This window comes from Drosophila erecta, unplaced genomic scaffold (assembly GCF_003286155.1).
Source record: "Drosophila erecta strain 14021-0224.00,06,07 unplaced genomic scaffold, DereRS2 tig00000021-arrow-pilon, whole genome shotgun sequence".
In the NCBI taxonomy this organism is placed as follows: domain Eukaryota; kingdom Metazoa; phylum Arthropoda; class Insecta; order Diptera; family Drosophilidae; genus Drosophila; species Drosophila erecta.
The window spans coordinates 9,774,933-9,798,440 of NW_020825198.1; the positions used below are offsets into that span (position 1 = coordinate 9,774,933).

The following is a 23,508-nucleotide window of genomic DNA, read 5'->3' on the forward strand; positions in this document are numbered from 1 at the left end:
ATTTTAACATAATGCTGAAATCGCTTGCCAAAGATGGTTGCTGTCAATTATCTAGGCATTAATTAAACACTTCGGCAGCTCGTGCTTCTGTGGTCAATCGATTCGATTGACAGTCTTGCAGAAGAACGCTGGCCAGCTGGACCATGCCTCCCACTTCTTCACCCAGCGGCTGGCCGACTGGCTTTTCAATTAAATTTATTTGGCCCCATTGTGAGAGGCGACTCAACGTGAGTCCTGGCCAAATGGTAGCTAATTTGCATTTCCAGCCAAGAAGGGGCCGCATGTGAAGTTAAAAGTTATTGGGCAATAAATAACGCTCTGCCAAATTCTAAACAAACATTTCCTCGACACGGTGGCGACCGTGTTGGCATACTGTGAAAGTTTTCCACTTGATGCTGGATCCAGCGTCAATCTAGCCCAACTTTTGCCTCCCCCTTTTCGGTGGGTGGAAATTAGCATAAAAGTTTTTGCCGGATTGGCGGTGGAAGGTGCAGCACTTTTGGCATTTTAGCTCTTGCCGCCTTCCAATCGTAAAATGTAAGAAATTTTGCAAACACACACGCAGACACACATGTGGGACCATAAATGGACCAATTTTCAATGCGCCTTCCGCCTTTTGTTCCGCCAATTTTTCTCATACCAAAAACCATCGGTGTTTTTCGCCACCCAAAAATCAACTTGTGGAACAATCAACATTTTGGTGCGTGGCGGTGGGGGGGTAGAGGGGTTTTTTAGAGGGTGCGGCGCCAAATTGCTTAATTGAAAGCCAAGCCAAATTAATAATTGCCCGCGATTGGCGCCTAATTGTTGCAAATAGGAAAAGGCGTGCGACCCACACCGCGTATACGCGATGTTTGTGTATTCTTCAACGCGCCGCTCTTTTGACCTTTTCAGCGAGCGAAGCGCGCGTGCTGAAAGCTTTTTCAATTAGCCAACAATTCATTTGCATTCTCGTCGAAAATATTTGCCACAAAATACTTTGAAAGATTTCCCCGTTTCGCCTTTTTTCTGGATACTTTTAAATAGGTTTGCCAGTTCAGATCAGCTTGGATCTTTATTGGGTAATCGATTAAAAATCTGTTTAGCTTAAAAAGTAATTTTTTCCATTTTATGCAGTATGTAATCTCATTGAGTTGCTAAGGCTTGAGCAATTTACTAATGATAATCTAATTTATAAAGTTCCCAGAAATTGAATTATTTGAAAAAGGTTCGCAAATTAATTTGGCACTAATTTATGGCCCTTAATACCAATTTTGGGACTCTTTGTTGATCTTTAAGAACTCGGTTGGCCTACTGGTTACACTCCCAAATGCGATTGCGAACTAGAGCGGAATCAGCTTATTTGCAAGTTTATAGGGCGTGAAGAAAATGTATCCTGCCTTGTCCTGGGTGCGCTCAATTAAATTTGCGTTTTGCCAGAACTTGGGCGCTGGGCTTTGAATTTTCTTTGAATTTTAATTAAAATACATTTTGTCAGCTGTCGCTTAAAGTTGTGAACTTTTTTTGGGGGCCGTAAGCCGCCTCATAATTGGCTGGTAATGTGGGTGGTAGCTCTCTGGATGGATGAGTGGGGCACTTGAGTGGGATTATGCAAACAGCAGAGAGAACCAGGACAACAGAGCAGCAGCTACTAACCCACTCCTGACCATGACAAATGGTTGGGGATTCCCTTGTCCTTGTCTAGGGTAAATTAAAATTGTGACTTTGGCACTTGTTGGCATACGCAAACAGTGCCTCTCATTTTTAATGAGCTAACCAAAAGCCCCGGGGCTATGGAGTACTTTTCCTGGCCTCCGGTTCTGCAGGCATCTGGTTGCTGGGTATCTGGGTATCTGGGTATTTGGGTATCTGGAAGCTGGAATCTTGGCCAGCTCTTTTTGGTGCCCTCGGCCAACAGTCGAGTGCGCTTGTCAGCCGGCTTGCCTTTTGTTATTAGTTTGTCAAGCTGTCGCTTTGGTCTATTGTGCGTGGGTGGTGCACTTTGCCATGCCGATTATCTTTGTTTTATTTGTCTGTGCCACTGGCTTTCCTCTCCCTTCCCTGCCGTTCTTCTTTCTTTGCCCCTTTCCAAATAATCAAGGGATCCGCCATCCCCACTCTCTTGGGGGAACCGACAGATTGTCCTGGCACTTGCCAAAAATAAAAGGACAGCTGCTCCGCATCCATTTCAGTTTTCCTTAACGCAGCTCCTCGGCGCTTATATTTCTCTGTGGGCCTTTTAATTATTCAAATTTATTTGTCGGCACAATGTGTGCGTTTTTGCCCAGTCCTTGACATAACATATTAATAGAAGACAATCAGGATGCGAAGTGGGCGTGAGTGCGTGCGGGGGCGTGGCAGCTGCTGCCTTTAATGAAACCACAGTGAAAGTTTTTAATGAGTTTCGATTCATTGCACGACGCAGGACCAAGTCTAACACACACAAGGACATGTTGCACTGGAAAATACGCATGGATTTAATAGGAAATTCAAAAAATAATTACAATAATACTTTGCAATGAATATGGACTTTTAAAAGTAAATGGGACATAAACGGAAAGGTTCTCTGCTTTAGTTTTTATTGAGCTGACTGGTTGAGATATTTCCGTGCGATCCAGGGACACAAATGTTTATTCATGGCCACATTATCTCTCCGTGCACGCCTTCAATCAGCTGCGTATTTCCTTATTAATTAAGTTTGCTCAACCCAGCATCCCCGCACGCATCTAGTCCCAACGATTGGCAATCCAGTCCCCAGGCCACTTTCGCTGGGGCCAGGACTTTGCCTCTGATCTTTGCCAAGGCAAATAAGGAAAAATCGGGCAGCAATCCTTCTTGAAGTCACCCAGCTTGGCGCCTAGAAGAAGTTTTCCCCGTGAGCCTTTGCAAACTTTGCACGTGGCTTTAATTGCTTTCGCCTGTCTGCTATCCACGTTATCTGTGCCTGGCCTGCGGCGAAGGTTTCCCTTTGATTAAAATTACTTTTGATTAGTTAAATGAGTGCGGCACTCGGGATTGGAGAAGTCAATAGCATTCAAGAACGCTTGGCAGAAGTGGGCGGTTGGTGGAAATGTGTCGATAATTCAACTGCAGCCTATAAAAATGCCAGTCACACTCCACAATCTCTCAGGATTTTGCGCAAAGTCCATTGCAACCGTTGCGTTCTTCCGTTGCCTTGGAAAGTGTCCAAAGTCCTTACGAATGCTCCTTGGAAGCGTGTCAAGTGCAATGCAGTGGAGCCCAAGGGCCAAAGACTACATTGGTCGAGTGGAACATTTGTCTGCCACATGCTTGACATCCAGCGGAAGTGGTGGCCACATATTGCCCGGCCAGTGCCGGCATATTGGATTCCGAACCTTGCTTTAATGTGCCCCGAAATGAAATATTAAAGATATATACATATATATAACATTATAAACAAATGACATCTACATATCGAATGGGCGTGGATTGCGTGTCAGCAGTCGCTCAGTGACAGCCGAGAAACATAAATAAATACTGAGAACTAAATCATGTTTTTTGGCAAAGCTACAAAAATCTTTGAAATACGTTGATAAAAATAAAGCGCTGGCCACTAAATCCATGGACAATGGTGCGTATGCGTTCTGTCTGAAATGCCATAAAAATTGTGACGAAAGAGATTGCGTATGGCCCACCCGGAATAAGTTCATAAAACTCACAGTGAAATTAAGCGCGAAAAATGTTGTTGAAAAAGATGGCATACAAACATTTTTGAAGTTAAGCCGAATAAATAGAGCTTATTTCACTTTTTCGCTTCATGTAGAATATAGAGTTTAATGCTGACATCTCTTTGCGCTCCATTTATCTTCAGCAAACTCAATTTACAAACTGCTGCGACAACCATTATCTAATTAAGAGCTCCATCTTTGGGATCTATGTCCCATTTCATTGGACTTCGTTTCGGGCGTTTTTCCGTTTTCCAAACGACATTTTCTCCCAGCAATTAAGATAAATGTCAGTTTGGTGCAAAATGTTAAGCAACATTTTAATCAATTTTGTCAATTAAAAAGAATGGACGGACATTTGGAAATGGCTGCAGCCCGGCAAAAGGGACTGCGAACCACTGTGAGCGAGTCAGCCAACGCTTTTCGGTTGGACGACAAAAATTTAATTAAAAAATTGGCAAAGTGAGGCAATCGTCGACGAGCTCTCAAACAATTTAACCCATGTAACAGAACAAATGGAATTAGCAAGGAACTTTGATGCAGCGGCAAAAGTTTCAGCCATTTGGATCGTGAATCATGGCATTCCGTCGAGGCAAGCCTTATAAATTATTAATGAGTACGATATTAGTAAACAATCGAATGAATTGAATGTGCATTCAGCACAATGCCGGCATTCGGAAACTAAATCGAAAATAAAAAGCGCGTCGACAGGTATTAATAGAAAATCGTTCCGTACACCTTGACATTGGCTTTTCTCACGAACAACTGGCGAACAACAATTGTTGCAATGTCCTTATGGGGGAATTCAAGTTGCGTGAGGTGGCTAAAAAACTGGCCCCCAATCCAAAATCCAAAATCCAAATCGCCTTTAACTTTTTGCCTTTCAGTTGCGAAAGTCGGGCGAAGTTTACTTGCTTTTTGTTGCCAGAGCTCACAAATTGCTATATAATGTGCGTGTCCTCGTTTCGAGTTCGTTTCGTTTCGTTTCGTTTGGTTTCTTTGCCATTTTTCTCGCGATTTTCACCGCGAAAGTATCATTAACAGATCGCTACAGGGAGGCGGATATCGCGACTACATTTTCTTTCTTTTACATTTGGTTTTCCGCCGAACTTTGCCTAATGTTTTTCCATTTTCGTTTGACCACACCCTTTTTACGCCCTGACTTCATTACTTCTGCGTTGCGTGTCAGTCGGCATTGTCCCCAAAAAATAGTAATATATTGCTCGTTTTAATATTTCTTTTACGACCCGAAACATTTCCGCCGGCGGCCACACGTTAGACATATTGATTTTTGTCTCCCCTTTTCATATTAGTTAAATTAAAGTTGAATGGAACTGGCAACTGAAGTGGAAAATTTTAGTTGGCACCAGCATTTTTCCCAAAACTTTCCCGCTGGAAAACGCTTTTCTTCACACCATTGAGCCCAAATTTTGATGGAAAATTGAACTGCGCCCCAAAGAGTTGCCTTCAACTGTCGGCAGCTGTCAAAATTGAGAAAAAGCTGCACATTCGTCTTGCAACTTCTGTCTTTGGGAGTGGATATATGTTCGGGCCATTTGTCATAGATTTTTCGGTTCGCTTCGAAGACTTTCTTTCTTTTTTTTTTATTTCTTAGCTGCCATATGGAGTGTAAGGCCAATTCTAATTGCCAGGCTGGGATTGTATGGCAAATTGCATTCCATTGCTGGCTAGCTGCTGGAATGCATATATCGCTCATACGCACCGTCATCCCGGCTGCCACTTAACATATTCAAACGGGCAATGGGGTGTTCATATTACGCTAACAAGCACGTGTCCTGGCCCCTTGGGGAATGTGTGCCAGCCGACGTGTTTGTTGGCAATCTGTACCTGGCACAAAAGTGGATGCCAAGAGGATCTGAGCTGCATTGTCTGGCCTGCATAAATTGACTTTAACATGCATTTATGCGCTCCAAAGCTCGGCTGGCTCGGCCAGCTCGGCTTTTCCGGGCTCCTCGCAGCATTTTCCTGGCATTTTTGTTGCCCCAGTTAGCCTTGGTAATTATATTTGCTCTGCACTAATGGGAAAGGCAACTGCACGAGAGCTTCTGTGCCTGATGCACCACAGATGCTATTGTTCTAGTTAGGCAATTGACGCTTCTGACTCGGAACCATAATGAAACTGGATCCGAATCGGTGCTGTGTGTGTGCTATCATTTAGGCATCGTTGCTGAAATTAGTTTTACACTCGATTCCAGGCTGGCACAGAGGAAAAACACTATAATGGAAATTGCAGCCGAAATTGAATTACAGTGTTATTGGTTTAACAAACAAAAATAGAATTTGCTTTAACAAATAAATGATTTAGCATTTGATTATATATTTTATGTTATATGAACAGATTTATCGAAAGAGCCTAAGAATCCAGCTTGTTTAAGAGTTTGATGGATTATGAAAATGCTGAATTCAATATTTTTCTTTGTGTGAGCTGAGCGAGAATCAACTTTAATTGCGGTCCAGTTTAGTTTAGCTATCTGAAATGGCATGAAATTACTTCATAGCAGATTCTTCTCTCGCACGGCGGATGCAGTCATTTAGGCTGATCCGCCGATTGCCAGACGCGGAATCCAAGTTTCTGGATTTCACTCGCTCGCAGGCGACACAAAGTGAAATGCTCGATGGCAATGGAGATGGAGCTGGAGTTGGAGTTGGAGTTGGAGGCGAAACAGAAAGCGAACATGGACACACGGCCATCAAATCAAAGCTCAGCTGCAGCGTCGATTTGGCCACGGATTGAATGGCCTGGGAGTGGGCTAAAGTCAGTCGGCTGCAGGTAGTAGAAAAAGCCAAGATGCACGCACATTGGACATGGCCATGTTGCGGACTAAAGCCAACATTTGGCGCTGGCTTTGATGCTTTTTACACAGCCTCCAACTGCGACTGCGTCTAGCTATTTCTGGATGTCTGTCCATTTCGACTGTGTTTGTGTGCACGGTGAAAAAAGGTCGAAGTTATTAGAACGCACGAATAAGATAAGTAAAATGTGTAGGGAGTTTATTATATGCCATTATGATAATGGAATGTTACCAAAGGAATTTGGCAAACGTTTTATTGTTCGGCAAGCATGTTACCTTAAATGCATTTTATGCATAAAAGGTTTATATATTTTCTGCACCACTTCAGCGCTGAGTGTAGCTCTCTAGCTGGCTGTATGTTTGTCTGTTCTTGAACATCAATGGCAATTGACCAGGTCTTGCCAATGCCTTTGCCTGTTTTTACTGGCTGCCTTGGCCACTTTTTCATTAAGCAGTCGCGGCAAACACTCCCGTCGTTTCTCCTCCGGCTTGCTGGCCATTGGCATTGTTGAAATTTATTGCGATGCAATTTTGGCCATATACGTGCGACGGGGACTCGCAACTCTGACGCTTTAAAATGGCTAAGAGGAGCAAGGCGGAGATGATTTCCAGAAACATAAAACCAATAATGTTCTGACTAATTTGCATTTTGTAAGTAGTATTTTTTGGTAGAGCTAACCACTAACCGGCATGCGGTAACCCAATTAGGTGGAGTTCATTAAACCCAGAGTAGCTGTGTTTAAGCCCTGGCAACCCGGCAGGTGGCCAAACAGAAACCGAAACAGCTCCACCGAACCCCACTCCCACCAGATGGCTAAAAAACCACCCCCAAAAAGCCACACAATTTATTTCAAAGGCCACCGCAAGTAACCAAACACCCAGCCATCCGAACACCCATTTTGCCGCCACATCTGTCCAATAATAAGGTTGTTCAATAAAATGTGTGACCGGCCAGAGTAAATCCGTGGAAATTGAGATGGGAATAATTGGAGGCGCCAAGCGTTTAAGTCTGTTTAGCACTTGTTTGCGAAATTTACACCCGCCGAATAAAAGGCAGAGGAGAGAAACGCAAATAATAATAACATTGTTAAATTGCTGTATAAAAATTAGCGGTCAGCATACACGCACAGCGGGTAGAGGGGATCACATAACGCTGATTGAATTATTAAAGCTGCTAATTAAACGCTTCCGCTCGTTTAGCCGCTGTGACGCATTACTCATACGCCCCGTACTCCTTGCCCATTTCGTGTCTGCTTGTGCGTTAGTGTGAGGCACGCAATTTATTTATTTTCATTTCTGTGTGCGCTTTGGCTTTTCTTCATCCCATAAAACTGGTGCTCCTCCCCTTTGGAGATCTGTTAAAAGTTTTTGTTACTAAAAAATAATTTTTAACCTGTTTGTGGTCTGATACAACATGCTATAATATTAAATAATAATACTGAATGTGATTTAGACCACTTGTTTTGCAAGCACTGCGGCTTTCCACACAAATATATAATACATGAATTGAATTAAATCGAAATACATTTAACAGTTTGGCAGATGAAATTTCATTTATATTAGACTTATTAGACAAATCACGCGTACAAGATAAATATTTCTGATATTCCCTTGTATACATCGGTAATTATAGGTGTCGTTTATGCTACTCCTAATGTTGGTATCGGAATAATCGCCTTGTGCCAAATTGGACGGCACTTGTAACGAAATAAAATTGAAGGGGATGGAGCAGAGGCCTGTATTGTTCTCATTCTTTTTCTGGCTTTCATTACTTTGGTCCATTGTTTGCCTAAGTACTTCCAATTGATTTTCTGCTTTGTTATTATTGTTCCACTTGTGTACGCTTTGTCGCCCTCAGTACGCGTACCCTCAATTGTTTATGGCCAAGTCAAAGAGGGTGGCTGTTGGTAAGTCGGGTGGGTTTCGTGTACGGTGTTCACTGTACAACTGGTAACTCGTTTATTGATTTTACCTTTGGCTAGGAAACTTTGCCGCCACCGTGCTCCCTGCCATTTCAGTGAGTACTGAACGGAAACCTTGGGAGGAAACTTTGCGGAGATGTTATTCCAGCTAAAGTATGCCAAAACCAGGGCGCATATAAGCATATAAATCAAGAAGATGGAGACGCTCCGCATCCCAGCACGATACGCTTGTCTAATCTCGGCTCATTGGGATTTGCAATTACATGTGGAGAACAAGGCATGTCCACTGTCTGTATTGCATGTCGGTTCCCCCGATATTCCCCGACTATGCTGGAACAAAACATTTCACTTACCCGCAACACCCACATATATCCGGAGGGATCGGGGTCAGAGATAGATCCCGACATGGTTGCCTCATCATAATATAAATACACTCGCCTCGTGATGCATTTCTTGTATGCTGGTGTGGTGTGGTTTGGTGTGGCAGCTGCATTTGCATAATGCATTCCGTTTCGATTCGCTTTGTTTAAAAGAACCCAAATATCTGTGGGATACTGCACACAGTATAGATATATAGGTCACCGCTGGACAGCAGCCAACAGAAACTTTTACTTTTCCATAGGGCCGATATAAACTGAACCTGAACTGAACTATGGGGCCAATAAAACTTGATACTCCACAATTGAGCGAGGGGAGTTAATGAAGTGAGTCGAAAGTCGTAACAAAGAACAAACAAAGAATGCAACTGAAGAGCCCCCTCTACCCATATTTTGTTTTATTATCTCCACTCAGATAATAGTTTATCGTTTTCCGTGTCTTTCTTTGCTTTTCCATTTCTTTGGCATCGTTTATTATTAGCTTAGAGTTTTATGTCTGCGGAGTGTGAAGTGCACGAAACAGAAAGCATAATTTGTATCTTTTTTCCACCGGAAACCGACTATTACCTGGGCTAGTCATTGATGGATTAGGTGGGTAATGCCTACATATCCAATGGCACTCTCTGGCTGGGTCCAATCAAAGACCCCAAAGCCGGCTTATGCAAATGCTGGCCCACCGATTGCAAGTCTTTGGTTTTTTATTAGCCGACTGATGGCGCGATTCACATGCAGGTTTATGGATATATGGGGAGAATGAATTGGAAGAACACTCTACACAGAGATTAAGTATAGGTGAAAAGTTGACTATTTAAGAAAGTTAAATAGTAGCAAGAATTATCATAATATTTAAAAATATTTGACGAATTTTTTAACGGCGCTGGAGGTAAATAAGAAATATAGCTAGACACATTTAGGAGACAATTTATACTTGAGTATTGAATAACTCAAAACATTTTTAAATGTTCAAGCTTATTATCGTTTCATTCAGTCTGCTTTTTCGCAGTGCACATTTCAGCTCATTTCATTTGCACCTACCGAGCTTCTTCTTTCCGGTGTTTTTAGCACAGTGGAAATTCAGATGTTGATTTAACTTGCACTTAACTTGTTGCCGCGAGTGTTGGCTAAAAGAAAGCATTTCACTTCACGCCACTTAGGCAGCCTGACTTTGCACTTTAGTTTCGAGTAGCTGATAAAGGGGGGCACACTTCCATTTTCAACTGCAACCCCAAATCCCACGACATGATTTATTCGACCAGACAAACTCATTTGTTTGCAGTTTGCATTCGAGCTGCGCATTTTCCCGCTGGCTTAACGGCCAGCAAATTATCATAGTTGAGATATAATAGGGATGGGCGTGCTATTGGCCAAACGATTTGCATTTTGGCCAACTGCAATTTGGAGTCGAGTGGCGAGAAGACTTGCATTTCGTTTTTGGCCAATCTTTGATTCGGTTTGAGCCAAGTTGGCCTGCGGCCTTGGCCACTTACAACTCGTCAAATAATTGTTTTAAATTAAGCACAAGCCAAATGCCCAAAGTTATGCATAACAAAAAACCAGAAAGACAGCTCAAAGTTTTGCCCGCCATCTCATTAAGTTGGCTCCTGGCTGAATGATGCTAATGAAATGGCCTGAAACGAGGGTGATGGGTGGTTTGTGGGGCTTGCTTGGGTTTGCTTGGGCCCAAGCTTCTTGGTTATTGGGCGGGAAAACCCAAATGGAAGTAAAGTTGCGCAACGGAAAGGAAGGGACAGGAATGAAGACAGGATGGCCGAGACAGCAGAAAACTAAAACCCGAGATGAAAGCAAAACAAAAGCCAACAGGAAGTACAACAACCAAGAGATGCTGATTATCTGCGGTGGTTTTCACTGGTAGTGGGAGTTGGGCGGTGCACAAGGTGGCAATGGAATTAACATTATTAGCGAAAATTCTTGGGGCTGCTCTGCCACTTCATCCCTGCAGTTTCAGCTTAACTTCGCCCTGTTGAGCATGTTTTTAAATGTTTTACCCAGGCTTTTCTTTAAGACTGTGTGCTGAGCTCAGGCAGTAAAAAGGGACTTTGCTGTGCATTCTTTATTTTTTTGGCAAAATTACTTCATAATTTTCTTTACACTATGCAATTTAAGGAGCTTAAGCTTTAGCTACTGTTCATGCTATATTTTCATTGCTTCACTTAAATAACTGGAAAGCTATTAAACCAAGGCCAATGCAGGCTTTATTTAGCCTGCACTCAAAATGAATAACATTCATCAAAGAAATTCCTGTACACACATGCTTTTTAGCCATGCCGCATAGATAAACAAATGAAGACATCAAATTCTCAATCAACAATTTTAAAACGAATTTCCAATGAAGAGTTCTCGAAGTGGCCAATTAAATGTTTCAATAAACAGCCTCCATTTACTACTTATAAATACCATACGACTTAATCTATTTTCGTTGAGGCTTCAACATATCATCTCGCTTTTAATTTTGCGTTCTTTTTTCCTAATTAATTTTTCAATTTCTTACACATGTCGAATTAGTGGCCAAAGAGATTCGGGGAAAGAGCAAGAGCTTTTCCGCAGCTTTCTCATTTTTTCAAATTTATTTTTCCGCTTTCTGCCATGCTCATGTGCCCTGGAAACTATGCAATGTTTTTTTTTTTGTTTGCATATCAACACAAGTGTAAAGCAAATGTTGAACATGAAAGTGTGTGTGTGAATATGTACAAGGGGTTACTGAAATGCACTTTCCACATTTCATAATTTATTACTGTACATTCAAAATTCCGCCCACAACGAGGTGTTAGTTACGAAAGCTTTTAATGGCATTGACTGCCCAAAAGTAGGCTTTATAAATCTGTGAATCTGAGAAATGTCAGGTATAGTGTAAAGTAAATGTATTGGCAAGGGGTAACATCATCAAAATTTACAAAAAATGGCTAAATTTTAAGATTTCAAACTTTAAACGCCAAAAGTTTGTAAATTTAATTACGAGCTCATCGATGTATAGCATTCCATATTTGGACCATTATTTTTAATGTTGTGTCGAAAAATCGGATTATTTTGTGACGGAAAATCGGGAAAACGACTTTTGTCAAAAATTCGAAGTTTACTAAGGGTTAATTAGTCATAACTAGGCTAAATAAGGTCACAAAACTAAAACAATAACCGTTTTACAAAGCTTTTTATCAATACTAACGATTCTTATCACTTTTTGGCCGACTAAGCGAAATTAATTTTTGGGCCAATTTTCGCATTTTTGGCAAGGGGTAACATCATCAAAATCTACAAAAAATGGCAAAATTTTAAGATTTCAAACTTTAAACGCCAAAAGTTTGTAAATTTAATTACGAGCTCATCGATGTATAGCATTCCATATTTGGACCATTATTTTTAATGTTATGTCCAAAAATCTGATTATTTTGTGACGGAAAATCGGGAAAACGACTTTTGTCAAAAATTCGAAGTTTACTAAGGGTTATTTAGTCATAACTTGTCTAAAAAAGGTCACAAACCTAAAAGAACAACCGTTTTACAAAGCTTTTTGTCAATACTAACGATTCTTATCACTTTTTGGCCGACTTAGCGAAATTAATTTTTGGGCCAATTTTCGCATTTTTGGCAAGGGGTAACATCATCAAAATCTACAAAAAATGGCAAAATTTTAAGATTTCAAACTTTAAACGCCAAAAGTTTGTAAATTTAATTACGAGCTCATCGATGTATAGCATTCCATATTCGGACCATTATTTTGAATGTTGTGTCGAAAAATCGGATTATTTTGTGACGGAAAATCGGGAAAACGACTTTTGTCAAAAATTCGAAGTTTACTAAGGGTTAATTAGTCATAACTAGGCTAAATAAGGTCACAAAACTAAAACAATAACCGTTTTACAAAGCTTTTTATCAATACTAACGATTCTTATCACTTTTTGGCCGACTAAGCGAAATTAATTTTTGGGCCAATTTTCGCATTTTTGGCAAGGGGTAACATCATCAAAATCTACAAAAAATGGCAAAATTTTAAGATTTCAAACTTTAAACGCCAAAAGTTTGTAAATTTAATTACGAGCTCATCGATGTATAGCATTCCATATTTGGACCATTATTTTTAATGTTATATCCAAAAATCTGATTATTTTGTGACGGAAAATCAGGAAAACGACTTTTGTCAAAAATTCGAAGTTTACTAAGGGTTATTTAGTCATAACTTGTCTAAAAAAGGTCACAAACCTAAAAGAACAACCGTTTTACAAAGCTTTTTGTCAATACTAACGATTCTTATCACTTTTTGGCCGACTTAGCGAAATTAATTTTTGGGCCAATTTTCGCATTTTTGGCAAGGGGTAACATCATCAAAATCTACAAAAAATGGCAAAATTTTAAGATTTCAAACTTAAACGCCAAAAGTTTGTAAATTTAATTACGAGCTCATCGATGTATAGCATTCCATATTCGGACCATTATTTTTAATGTTATGTCGAAAAATCGGATTATTTTGTGACGGAAAATCGGAAAAACGACTTTTGTCAAAAATTCGAAGTTTACTAAGGGTTATTTTGTCATAACTAGGCTAAAAAAGGTCACAAAACTAAAACAATAACCGTTTTACAAAGCTTTTTACCAATACTAACGATTCTTATCACTTTTTGGCCGACTAAGCTAAATTAATTTTTGGGCCAATTTTCGCATTTTTGGCAAGGGGTAACATCATCAAAATTTACAAAAAATGGCAAAATTTTAAGATTTCAAACTTTAAACGCCAAAAGTTTGTAAATTTAATTACGAGCTCATCGATGTATAGCATTCCATATTCGGAACATTATTTTTAATGTTATGTCGAAAAATCGGATTATTTTGTGACGGAAAATCGGAAAAACGACTTTTGTCAAAAATTCGAAGTTTACTAAGGGTTATTTTGTCATAACTAGGCTAAAAAAGGTCACAAAACTAAAACAATAACCGTTTTACAAAGCTTTTTATCAATACTAACGATTCTTATCACTTTTTGGCCGACTAAGCGAAATTAATTTTTGGGCCAATTTTCGCATTTTTGGCAAGGGGTAACATCATCAAAATTTACAAAAAATGGCAAAATTTTAAGATTTCAAACTTTAAACGCCAAAAGTTTGTAAATTTAATTACGAGCTCATCGATGTATAGCATTCCATATTCGGACCATTATTTTTAATGTTATGTCGAAAAATCGGATTATTTTGTGACGGAAAATCGGAAAAACGACTTTTGTCAAAAATTCGAAGTTTACTAAGGGTTATTTTGTCATAACTAGGCTAAAAAAGGTCACAAAACTAAAACAATAACCGTTTTACACAGCTTTTTATCAATACTAACGATTCTTATCACTTTTTGGCCGACTAAGCGAAATTAATTTTTGGGCCAATTTTCGCATTTTTGGCAAGGGGTAACATCATCAAAATTTACAAAAAATGGCAAAATTTTAAGATTTCAAACTTTAAACGCCAAAAGTTTGTAAATTTAATTACGACCTCATCGATGTATAGCATTCCATATTCGGAGCATTATTTTTAATGTTATGTCGAAAAATCGGATTATTTTGTGACGGAAAATCGGGAAAACGACTTTTGTCAAAAATTCGAAGTTTACTAAGGGTTATTTAGTCATAACTTGTCTAAAAAAGGTCACAAACCTAAAAGAACAACCGTTTTACAAAGCTTTTTGTCAATACTAACGATTCTTATCACTTTTTGGCCGACTTAGCGAAATTAATTTTTGGGCCAATTTTCGCATTTTTGGCAAGGGGTAACATCATCAAAATCTACAAAAAATGGCAAAATTTTAAGATTTCAAACTTAAACGCCAAAAGTTTGTAAATTTAATTACGAGCTCATCGATGTATAGCATTCCATATTCGGACCATTATTTTTAATGTTTTGTCGAAAAATCGGATTATTTTGTGACGGAAAATCGGAAAAACGACTTTTGTCAAAAATTCGAAGTTTACTAAGGGTTATTTTGTCATAACTAGGCTAAAAAAGGTCACAAAACTAAAACAATAACCGTTTTACAAAGCTTTTTATCAATACTAACGATTCTTATCACTTTTTGGCCGACTAAGCGAAATTAATTTTTGGGCCAATTTTCGCATTTTTGGCAAGGGGTAACATCATCAAAATTTACAAAAAATGGCAAAATTTTAAGATTTCAAACTTAAACGCCAAAAGTTTGTAAATTTAATTACGAGCTCATCGATGTATAGCATTCCATATTCGGACCATTATTTTTAATGTTATGTCGAAAAATCGGATTATTTTGTGACGGAAAATCGGAAAAACGACTTTTGTCAAAAATTCGAAGTTTACTAAGGGTTATTTTGTCATAACTAGGCTAAAAAAGGTCACAAAACTAAAACAATAACCGTTTTACAAAGCTTTTTATCAATACTAACGATTCTTATCACTTTTTGGCCGACTAAGCGAAATTAATTTTTGGGCCAATTTTCGCATTTTTGGCAAGGGGTAACATCATCAAAATTTACAAAAAATGGCAAAATTTTAAGATTTCAAACTTTAAACGCCAAAAGTTTGTAAATTTAATTACGAGCTCATCGATGTATAGCATTCCATATTCGGACCATTATTTTTAATGTTATGTCGAAAAATCGCATTATTTTGTGACGGAAAATCGGGAAAACGACTTTTGTCAAAAATTCGAAATTTACTAAGGGTTATTTTGTCATAACTTGGCTAAAAAAGGTCACAAAACTAAAAGAGTATCCGTTTTACAAAGCTTTTTATCAATACTAACGATTCTTATCACTTTTTGGCCGACTTAGCGAAATTAATTTTTGGACCAATTTTCGCATTTTTGGCAAGGGGTATCATCATCAAAATTTACAAAAAATGGCAAAATTTGTAGATTTCCAAATTTGAACGCAAAAAGTTTGTAAATTTAATTACGAGCTCAGCGAGGTATAGCATTCCATATTTGGACCATTATTTTTAATGTTATGTCCAAAAATCTGATTATTTTGTGACGGAAAATCGGGAAAACGACTTTTGTCAAAAATTCGAAATTTACTAAGGGTTATTTTGTCATAACTAGGCTAAATAAGGTCACTAAACTAAAAGAATAACCGTTTTACAAAGCTTTTTGTCAATACTAACGATTCTTATCACTTTTTGGCCGACTTAGCGAAATTAATTTTTGGGCCAATTTTCGCATTTTTGGCAAGGGGTAACATCATCAAAATTTACAAAAAATGGCAAAATTTTTAGATTTCCAAATTTGAACGCCAAAAGTTTGTAAATTTAATTACGAGCTCAGCGAGGTATAGCATTCCATATTTGGACCATTATTTTTAATGTTATGTCCAAAAATCTGATTATTTTGTGACGGAAAATCGGGAAAACGACTTTTGTCAAAAATTCGAAGTAATCTCCATGATCCACAAACCTGACGAGCCAGAAAGGGAGCCCGCCTCCTACCGGCCGATCAGTCTTCTCCCTTCAATTTCCCGATCTCATTTGACTGGCAGACGCCTCAATAAAGCTTTAAGAAAAAAAAGTATTATACGGATAATCTTCAAGGCATTTGTGATAATACTTAATAAGATTTGAACTTTGCTTAGCAAAATCAAACGATTCAGATTTTAAGTACAATGTTATGTTAAATCCCTCTTTTCGTATCCATGGAAACATAATACCCCTTTAGTGGATAAGCATTAAAACAAGAAGAAAACAATTGGTGATACCCTGCAGCATTGCGACAAAATGTTGCGCCAGGGTCAGGGTTCACATAAATGTTTTTTGTATTTCATTTTCCGTTTTTTTTTGTAAATAAACCGAGAAAAATTATGTTTTCAACGCTTCTGCCCGTCGTGCTGGCAAAGCTGAAACAATGTTTCGCATTGTTGAAAGGCAAATCCAAAAGAGCAAAAGGGGCAATGGAAGCCGAACATGAAAGCTGGTCCGGCCTGAAGCGCCATTAGCCATGGCCGAAACGGTGGCGGAAGGCTGAAAGGCAAGCCAAAAACCAAATCCTTTTTCAGAGTTTTTCACATTTTTTATGCAGCGCCAAGGGGCTTTCTTTTATTCATTTTTCGCATATTTTTTGCCGGCCAACTAAGCTGTTCTAATCTGTTTGTCGTTGGCCATCGGCTGAACATGGCTCTCAACCCATTTGAAACGCATATAATTTTTTTGTTTTTGTTGCACCCCTTCAAATCTCTTAATTCAACATTCAATGATGTTGATGATGATCTTAGTCGGGATTTATGGGCTGACTCTAAGCTCAGCTTAATTGCTTTTGGCCCGAACAAATGGCAGGTAATATCTCAGGACACCTTGAGCATTTCGACTGTTTCGTACTGACGTCACACGGAGAGGGCCAACAAACGTGGCCAGCTTTTGACTTTTCACTTGTCTTTCACCCGAACGATCAAGTGTAAATAAACAAATGTATGAAAATAGAACTGGAAGTGGGGAAAATCGATTTCAATGCTCGCAATTAATGGAAGGTAAAAACGCCATAGAAAATGGGAGAAAAACGTGAGTTGTTTTATAAAACTCATAATCAAAACAGAGTCAACAACATTCACCAATAAATGTAATGCGGGTCATAAACCTTTGAAACCTTAACTTGTATACACAGAGAAAATGTCTTAAACAACAATTTGCTTATTAAGAAAACCAAACAATTATTTGTTATAGCCATAAATGGCTCATAAACACGAGTATTCTTAAATAATCATGTATTGTTCCCCAAGCTCTGAAACTAAAATACGAAAACCTTATGAAAACCTAACACCTTTCCCAATTAAATCAACCAACACTTACTATGAGATTTTGAACGGTGAAACAGTTAAAAGGAATCCATATCTTTTGCTGTTTACAAAGGTAAAGTTATGGTTTTAAATAAAATATGAACTCGGCTGTGAGCAAAGGCGCCAGTCCCTCGCAAAGATGTATAAAAGTTTACTACTTTGGAGGACGAAAGGGTCCACTCTTGGCCGGGGTTTTAATCAAAGTAAATGAATTTAAACGAAGCGACGAACAAAGTCCAGCGGCTATTTGCATAGAGCCGTCGCACTGGAATGGGTTTTAAGTGAAAAAAAAGGATGCGAATGGCATTGGGCGGGAAAAACTGAAAGGGAAGTGGAGATGTGGGGTGAGAAGTAATAGGAAAAGCTAGGCAAAAGAGTGAGCGAAACGCTTTTCCGTGTCTGAAGTTGGTTTTCTTTATTTTATTTGCGCGGGGATTTGTCTAGCTGGAGAGGATAAGCGCTCTGTGTATCCTAGATCCTTTGTGTTTGCATGAATTTAATGCAATCCAAATATTTGTGGGCGAGAGTGAGAGTTTCGTTTCTGCCTTTTTTCGCTTTTTCCCATAGCATTTTCCTTGTTTTCTGCTCCATGTTCGGCTGCTTTCCGCTTTGTAAATGGCTTTTTATGGGCTTACTGCCGGATGGCTTTTGTGGGGAATTTAAAGCTTCGTTTCATAACCCTTTGCATGGTAATGGCATGCAAATATCTATTTATATGTCCTGACAGGCATGTATCTATAAACTTCAGCTGGCGAGTATTTTAAAAATATTCCTTAACATCTGCATAATCATAAGTGTATTCGGGAGAAGTAAACATTCGTCATACTGACTAATGAACTGCCTTCCAGCCTTTTAGGGCACATGGCATTCATCAGGGCGTAGGTGGAAACCAATTAGCACTGACATTACCTCAGCTGGTGTTTCCATAATAATTTTCTCAATTAATGTGCAGATTTCTATTTTCTGCCGAATATCAAAATTCGACTTGTGCTATTTTTGGATTAGTCCGAAAAAATATGGTTTCGGCACACGCCATATCCCTTATATCCACAAACCAGAACATTAATCATCCAGCAAATTAGCATTCGCAAAAATTCAACGCAATGTGGCGCAAAAACTTGCGATTTGTTTACCATAACTTGACATAGATCATAGAGAATAGGCATGTGTTGGCTGCCATAAAAAGAAAACTTCCCATTCTCGTGAAACATTCCAAAAGTTATCTGTATAAGGACAATCGGCGCGGCGAAAGGCTTTTCCAACGAAAAATGAACACTATTCGCTACATATTTATTTTTATTGTTCGGATGAGTGTAGAGTGTGTATATGCAAATATCTGATGGAATGGGAGGCGTTGGGGGCGTGACTGCTATCTCATGCACATTTTGTCACTGTCAGTCGACGATGGCATCACTCTTCTGGCCGATTGTGGTTGTTGTCATGTCATTTCGCATTTAAATTGTTGTTGTCACTGTAATAAAATTCGCAGATCTAGGTCCATATCTACGCATTTGTTATCCTTGAGCTGCATTCGTCGTAAAACAAATACCCGAACGCAAACAACACAAAAATTGTGCATTAAAATTGCAATTTTTATTTTCAAACAATTGCTGTCACCGCAGTTTGCATACAGTTTTGGCCATAAATTTGCACAAATCCACCAAGCTTATACTCACAGGGTTGAGTGACAGCGAAATTAAAAACGTATATAAGTTCAGCATTCGATGGATCGTAGCCCATGTAGAACTTGGCAAAGGGCAGATCGTCGCTTAAATTTAGAAAATCAAACCAACTAAAAATAGGAATGCAGCTTACTGTGTCGAGGCTGTTGGCAACAGAATCGCTTGCGGTTACTATATATAAATGATTTGATTGCTGCAATTTTTGTTATATATTTTGGGAATTTTAAGAGCTCTACAATTTAATTAATTAACTTGTTGAATTGAAAGCCTGTCGCTGTGGCTGTTGGGCAAACTTGAAAACCCTTTGTGGCCTTTGTTTGAGCATTCAACAATAACAAATGTCCTTTATTTGCATTGCAGTTCGTTGGCTGGGAAGAGGTTCCACGACCAAACACTCGAGCCGAGATTGTTCAGGCCATGCGACGCATAAGGGTGAGTATTACGCATACGCCGCGTGGGACGCAAATGAATTTGGGAGCGTGGCGGGCGGAAAGTTAACAGATTTCCGAGCGTAGGATATTCGCATCTCCGGCTGCCAATTAAAGAAACTTTTTATCCGGGCTACAGGCGGTTTTAAAGGTTTTGCATTTCTCCAACTTCCAGTACCCGAAAAACAGGCAACACTTTGAATTTGCCAGCGCCACATACTTTGATTACACTTACACACATGTATATGTATATGGCCAAGAGGCAAAAGGAAGCTGGCTGGCAGAGAAAAACCATTCTAGTAGCATTAAAAGTAACGAGGCTTGTTTATTCTTTCCCTTTTCCATCGCTTCAAGAAGTCGTGCGTGCCCTGGCTTAAACCGAGTTAGCCGGTTTTTCTCCTTTTTTTTGGGGTTTGTGTGCGTATGTAGGTTATTGTGTATTAGCCTGTCTGTCAGCCGATGGAAATGGAGAAGTGGAGCAGGGAAAAATTGGCGCTTGTATTGTCATGTCTTTGCCATTAGGCAAGCCGTCACAGGCAGTCAAATGTTAATTGAAAATTCTGGAATTACGTGGCCCCGCTTTGGCGGAAAACTTATACAGACACGTATTCTTTATTTTTACCCCACAGTACGAGTGCAAAGTGCAGAATCTGAAGAAGCGAAAGGTCACCATCCACATATCGGTAAATGGCGTACGCGTTGTGCTCAAAAAACGTCGTCGAAAAGTAAGTCCATGTCGGCCTAACCACATATGTTTCAAATAATTTAAATAACGCCTTGCTTAGAAAAAGAACTGGACCAATGACCCCGAGGACATCGAGTTGCTCAATCATCCCATCTATAGAATATTCTACGTGTCCCACGACAGCAGCGATCTCAAGATATTCAGCTACATAGCGCGCGATGCCAGCACGGATACGTTCAAGTGTTCCGTCTTCAAAAGTCACAAAAAGGTGAGCGAGCTTCCAGATTCGAATGTTTGCCTTAGGCTTTTCCTTTTACTTTGCCCAATGAAATGTTTATGACCGCAATTCGCATAATTCGCGGGCTACATGTGACTACTTGACATTACCATTCGCACTGCATGCCGCATCGCCACCCATGGAATCTCTAAAAATAGGAACCCTGGTCTTGTGCAAACTGTCTGGTGGTATGCGGCTTTTTGGCTAGTATCCAGCATTGGAAAACCGAAACGAAAACAACTAGCAAATAAACAAAAAAATATGCACACTATAAAGAGCGAAGTGCAGTTTATTGGATGTGCTAAAATTGCGTCCTATTTGATGTAGTTTTCATTAATTGGTGGTGACTAAAAGTGGGTGGAGAATACTGGGAATACAGGATATTTAAAATGAATTTGTTTCTAAAGATTACAGAAATATAGCACATTTAATATGTAAATAAAGTTTGCGCTGATAAATAACAAGATTCACAAATACGTTATCTAAAATTTATTTATGTAAATTTCCTCTCCTACTTAATTGAAATTTTGCGATTAAATGAAATTGAAAATTTTAATTTCATACCATTTTAGTTTTTGTCACTCTCGCCAGTTCTGCCATTCGGTTTCTATTCATCGAACCAATGATTCCATGGTTATTTTTCATTGTCAATTTGGCTGAGTCTAGACCAATTTTTCATTGGCCATTACAGCGCACTGGGATCTAAACAAGCCCGGCGAAAAGTAAGTCGCAACTGTCCATCAGTCTGCTGGCCAGTTGGCACATCCATTTCCGTGTTATGTGGCTATGGCCAGTGGATCGAGAGATTCAACCATTTGCGCGGCGACATCGCCCCCATTAAGCTATTGCCGAGATTTGCCAAATAAATAAATCAGATTTTACTTTGTGGTGGCCTGGGGGAAATGCATTTGCTTTGATTTCGGTACGAATGCGGTCTTTTGATTAATTCCAAGTCAGAAATGTACCAAAATGTATTATTAAAGAGCATGGGAGCACGCAAAAACGAATCGTCTGGCCTTCAACTTCAGTCGGTAGACAATGTCAAGTTGGCATTTCTATTTTTCCTTTCTAATTAACAAGCGGACTTCTGGCGAAAAATTCCAATACATCAGAAGGCGAAGCCGCGATGTATTTTTGGTTTTCTTAAAATGTCTGACAAGTGACACACCAGAAATTAAGGCCAGAGGTAGAAGGGTAGCAAGCACATATGTGTATATACAGCGGCATAGTTATCCAAAACGACGACTGCACGTGCTGAAAATCGCGCATACGCCGTGTGCGTCAGAGGAAGCTTCGTTGCACCTGAGACAGGCATTGGATATACAAGTATCATCATCATTCAAGCATTTGTTGTACATGTTGCAGCCAAGTGCAACGCAATTTGGAAGCTGAATGCACACAAACTCGGCCAGACAAAGCGATAAAAGGTGTATGATTAATGGCTAAGCTGGAGCCAAAACGGAAAATGGCCGAAGCAAGTGAAGATTCCGCTTTGTTTACTTCCGCGAAACACAAGGCGCTGGCGTCACAGCGGTGGCTGCAATCACGCATACGCCCAGTTGGACCGACCATAGGGGGTTTCGCTGATCGGTTCGCTTCGTTGGAAGGGCAAGGAAAAAGCAAAACAAACGCAGCATGTAGCCAACAAAGGTGGATGGCAGCAACAGCTGAGCGGAAAAGCTTCGCGGAAAAAGCTTTTCCATTTAGCCGGCTACAACACGATCTACAAGTACATCCACATCGATCGGCAATCTGCTCTCCCATTGCGGTCTTTGTCCAGTGCGTTCTAGACGGCGCCCCTTTGCAGACGTGCGGCGATTCAGAAAACGTTTGATCACAGACAAAGTACGAGCATACCAAATTATGCAATAAGTGCGTGAGTGTTCGTGCAGTGTAACGTGCTAAAAATTATAATAATAAAACCACAGAATAGAAATAAATAAATTCAATTAAATTTATATGAATATTTCTGCCACCTGCAAATAAACAGCCCCCTTTAATAAATAATACACAACATCGCCTGAGGCTAATCAAATTAATAAATTCTGGCAATGTCACAGATTAAAGGAAAATATTTTAACGCATCCATAGATCATCGTTCCCAGTGGGGCGAGAAATGAAATGTTTCAAAATGTGAGAGGCAATAATAGTTCGCAGGAATCCAGTCACAAAAATGTTTGTCATTCGATTTTCTGATTTTCTCCGCCATTTCGACTGCTGACGCCATTAAATGCTTGTGGCCAGGAAAAGGCAAAAACATAATACTTTTAAACAATGCTAAGGATTGAATAATGAGCCACGAGAGCGGAAAATTGACTGGAAAATTAATTGCCATAGGAAAGCCGCCACACAAGCCACTCGAAAAATGCTTGCAAAGTGCGGACAGTAAAACGATTTTAGTACGAGGCTACCACTTTGTGAAAAAACAAGTTTAAATGTTTTTCTCGAGCATATTCATTAAATTCATTCAATCCTGGCCCAACTTAGCTCAGTGACGTACACTTCTTCAAAACTCACTGTTTATGCATATTAGTTGTTAATGAGCTACTCGCACCACAGGTAGTCCACGGAAATTAGTGGGCTGGTATAAATAAATAGAATTATGGTCAATAACTCGAACGCACACGTGATATTATGGCTGAAATATTTACGATTCTTTTCGCTGCACAGCTTATTTATATCTATATTTCGTATTAGTACAATAAACAAGCTAAAGCTAATTTGACAGCTGAAAATTCCCAAATAAACACGAAATACAAATGGAATTTTCATAAACATAACTTTGTTCTCAAGTTTTGTTTCGCATAGTTCATAGAAACTGGGGTAATATTTTTAATTTACCTGTTGTCTGTGGATTTGGCAAAGCCATTGGCT

General features: G+C 39.4%; 1 protein-coding gene across 5 annotated transcripts in view; it reads left to right on the top strand.

Annotated features, from left to right (window-relative positions):
• The window catches only part of LOC6545824 (capon-like protein), a 48,675-nt gene that overhangs the window by 13,384 nt on the left and 11,783 nt on the right, over nt 1-23,508 (top strand). For all 5 annotated transcript variants that reach the window (XM_015158395.2, XM_015158397.2, XM_026976879.1 and 2 more), the window contains exons 3-5: nt 19,605-19,676; nt 20,302-20,397; nt 20,458-20,625. In XM_015158395.2, the coding sequence (XP_015013881.1) occupies nt 19,605-19,676; nt 20,302-20,397; nt 20,458-20,625 (336 nt within the window). The remainder of the gene's footprint in view (nt 1-19,604; nt 19,677-20,301; nt 20,398-20,457; nt 20,626-23,508) is intronic.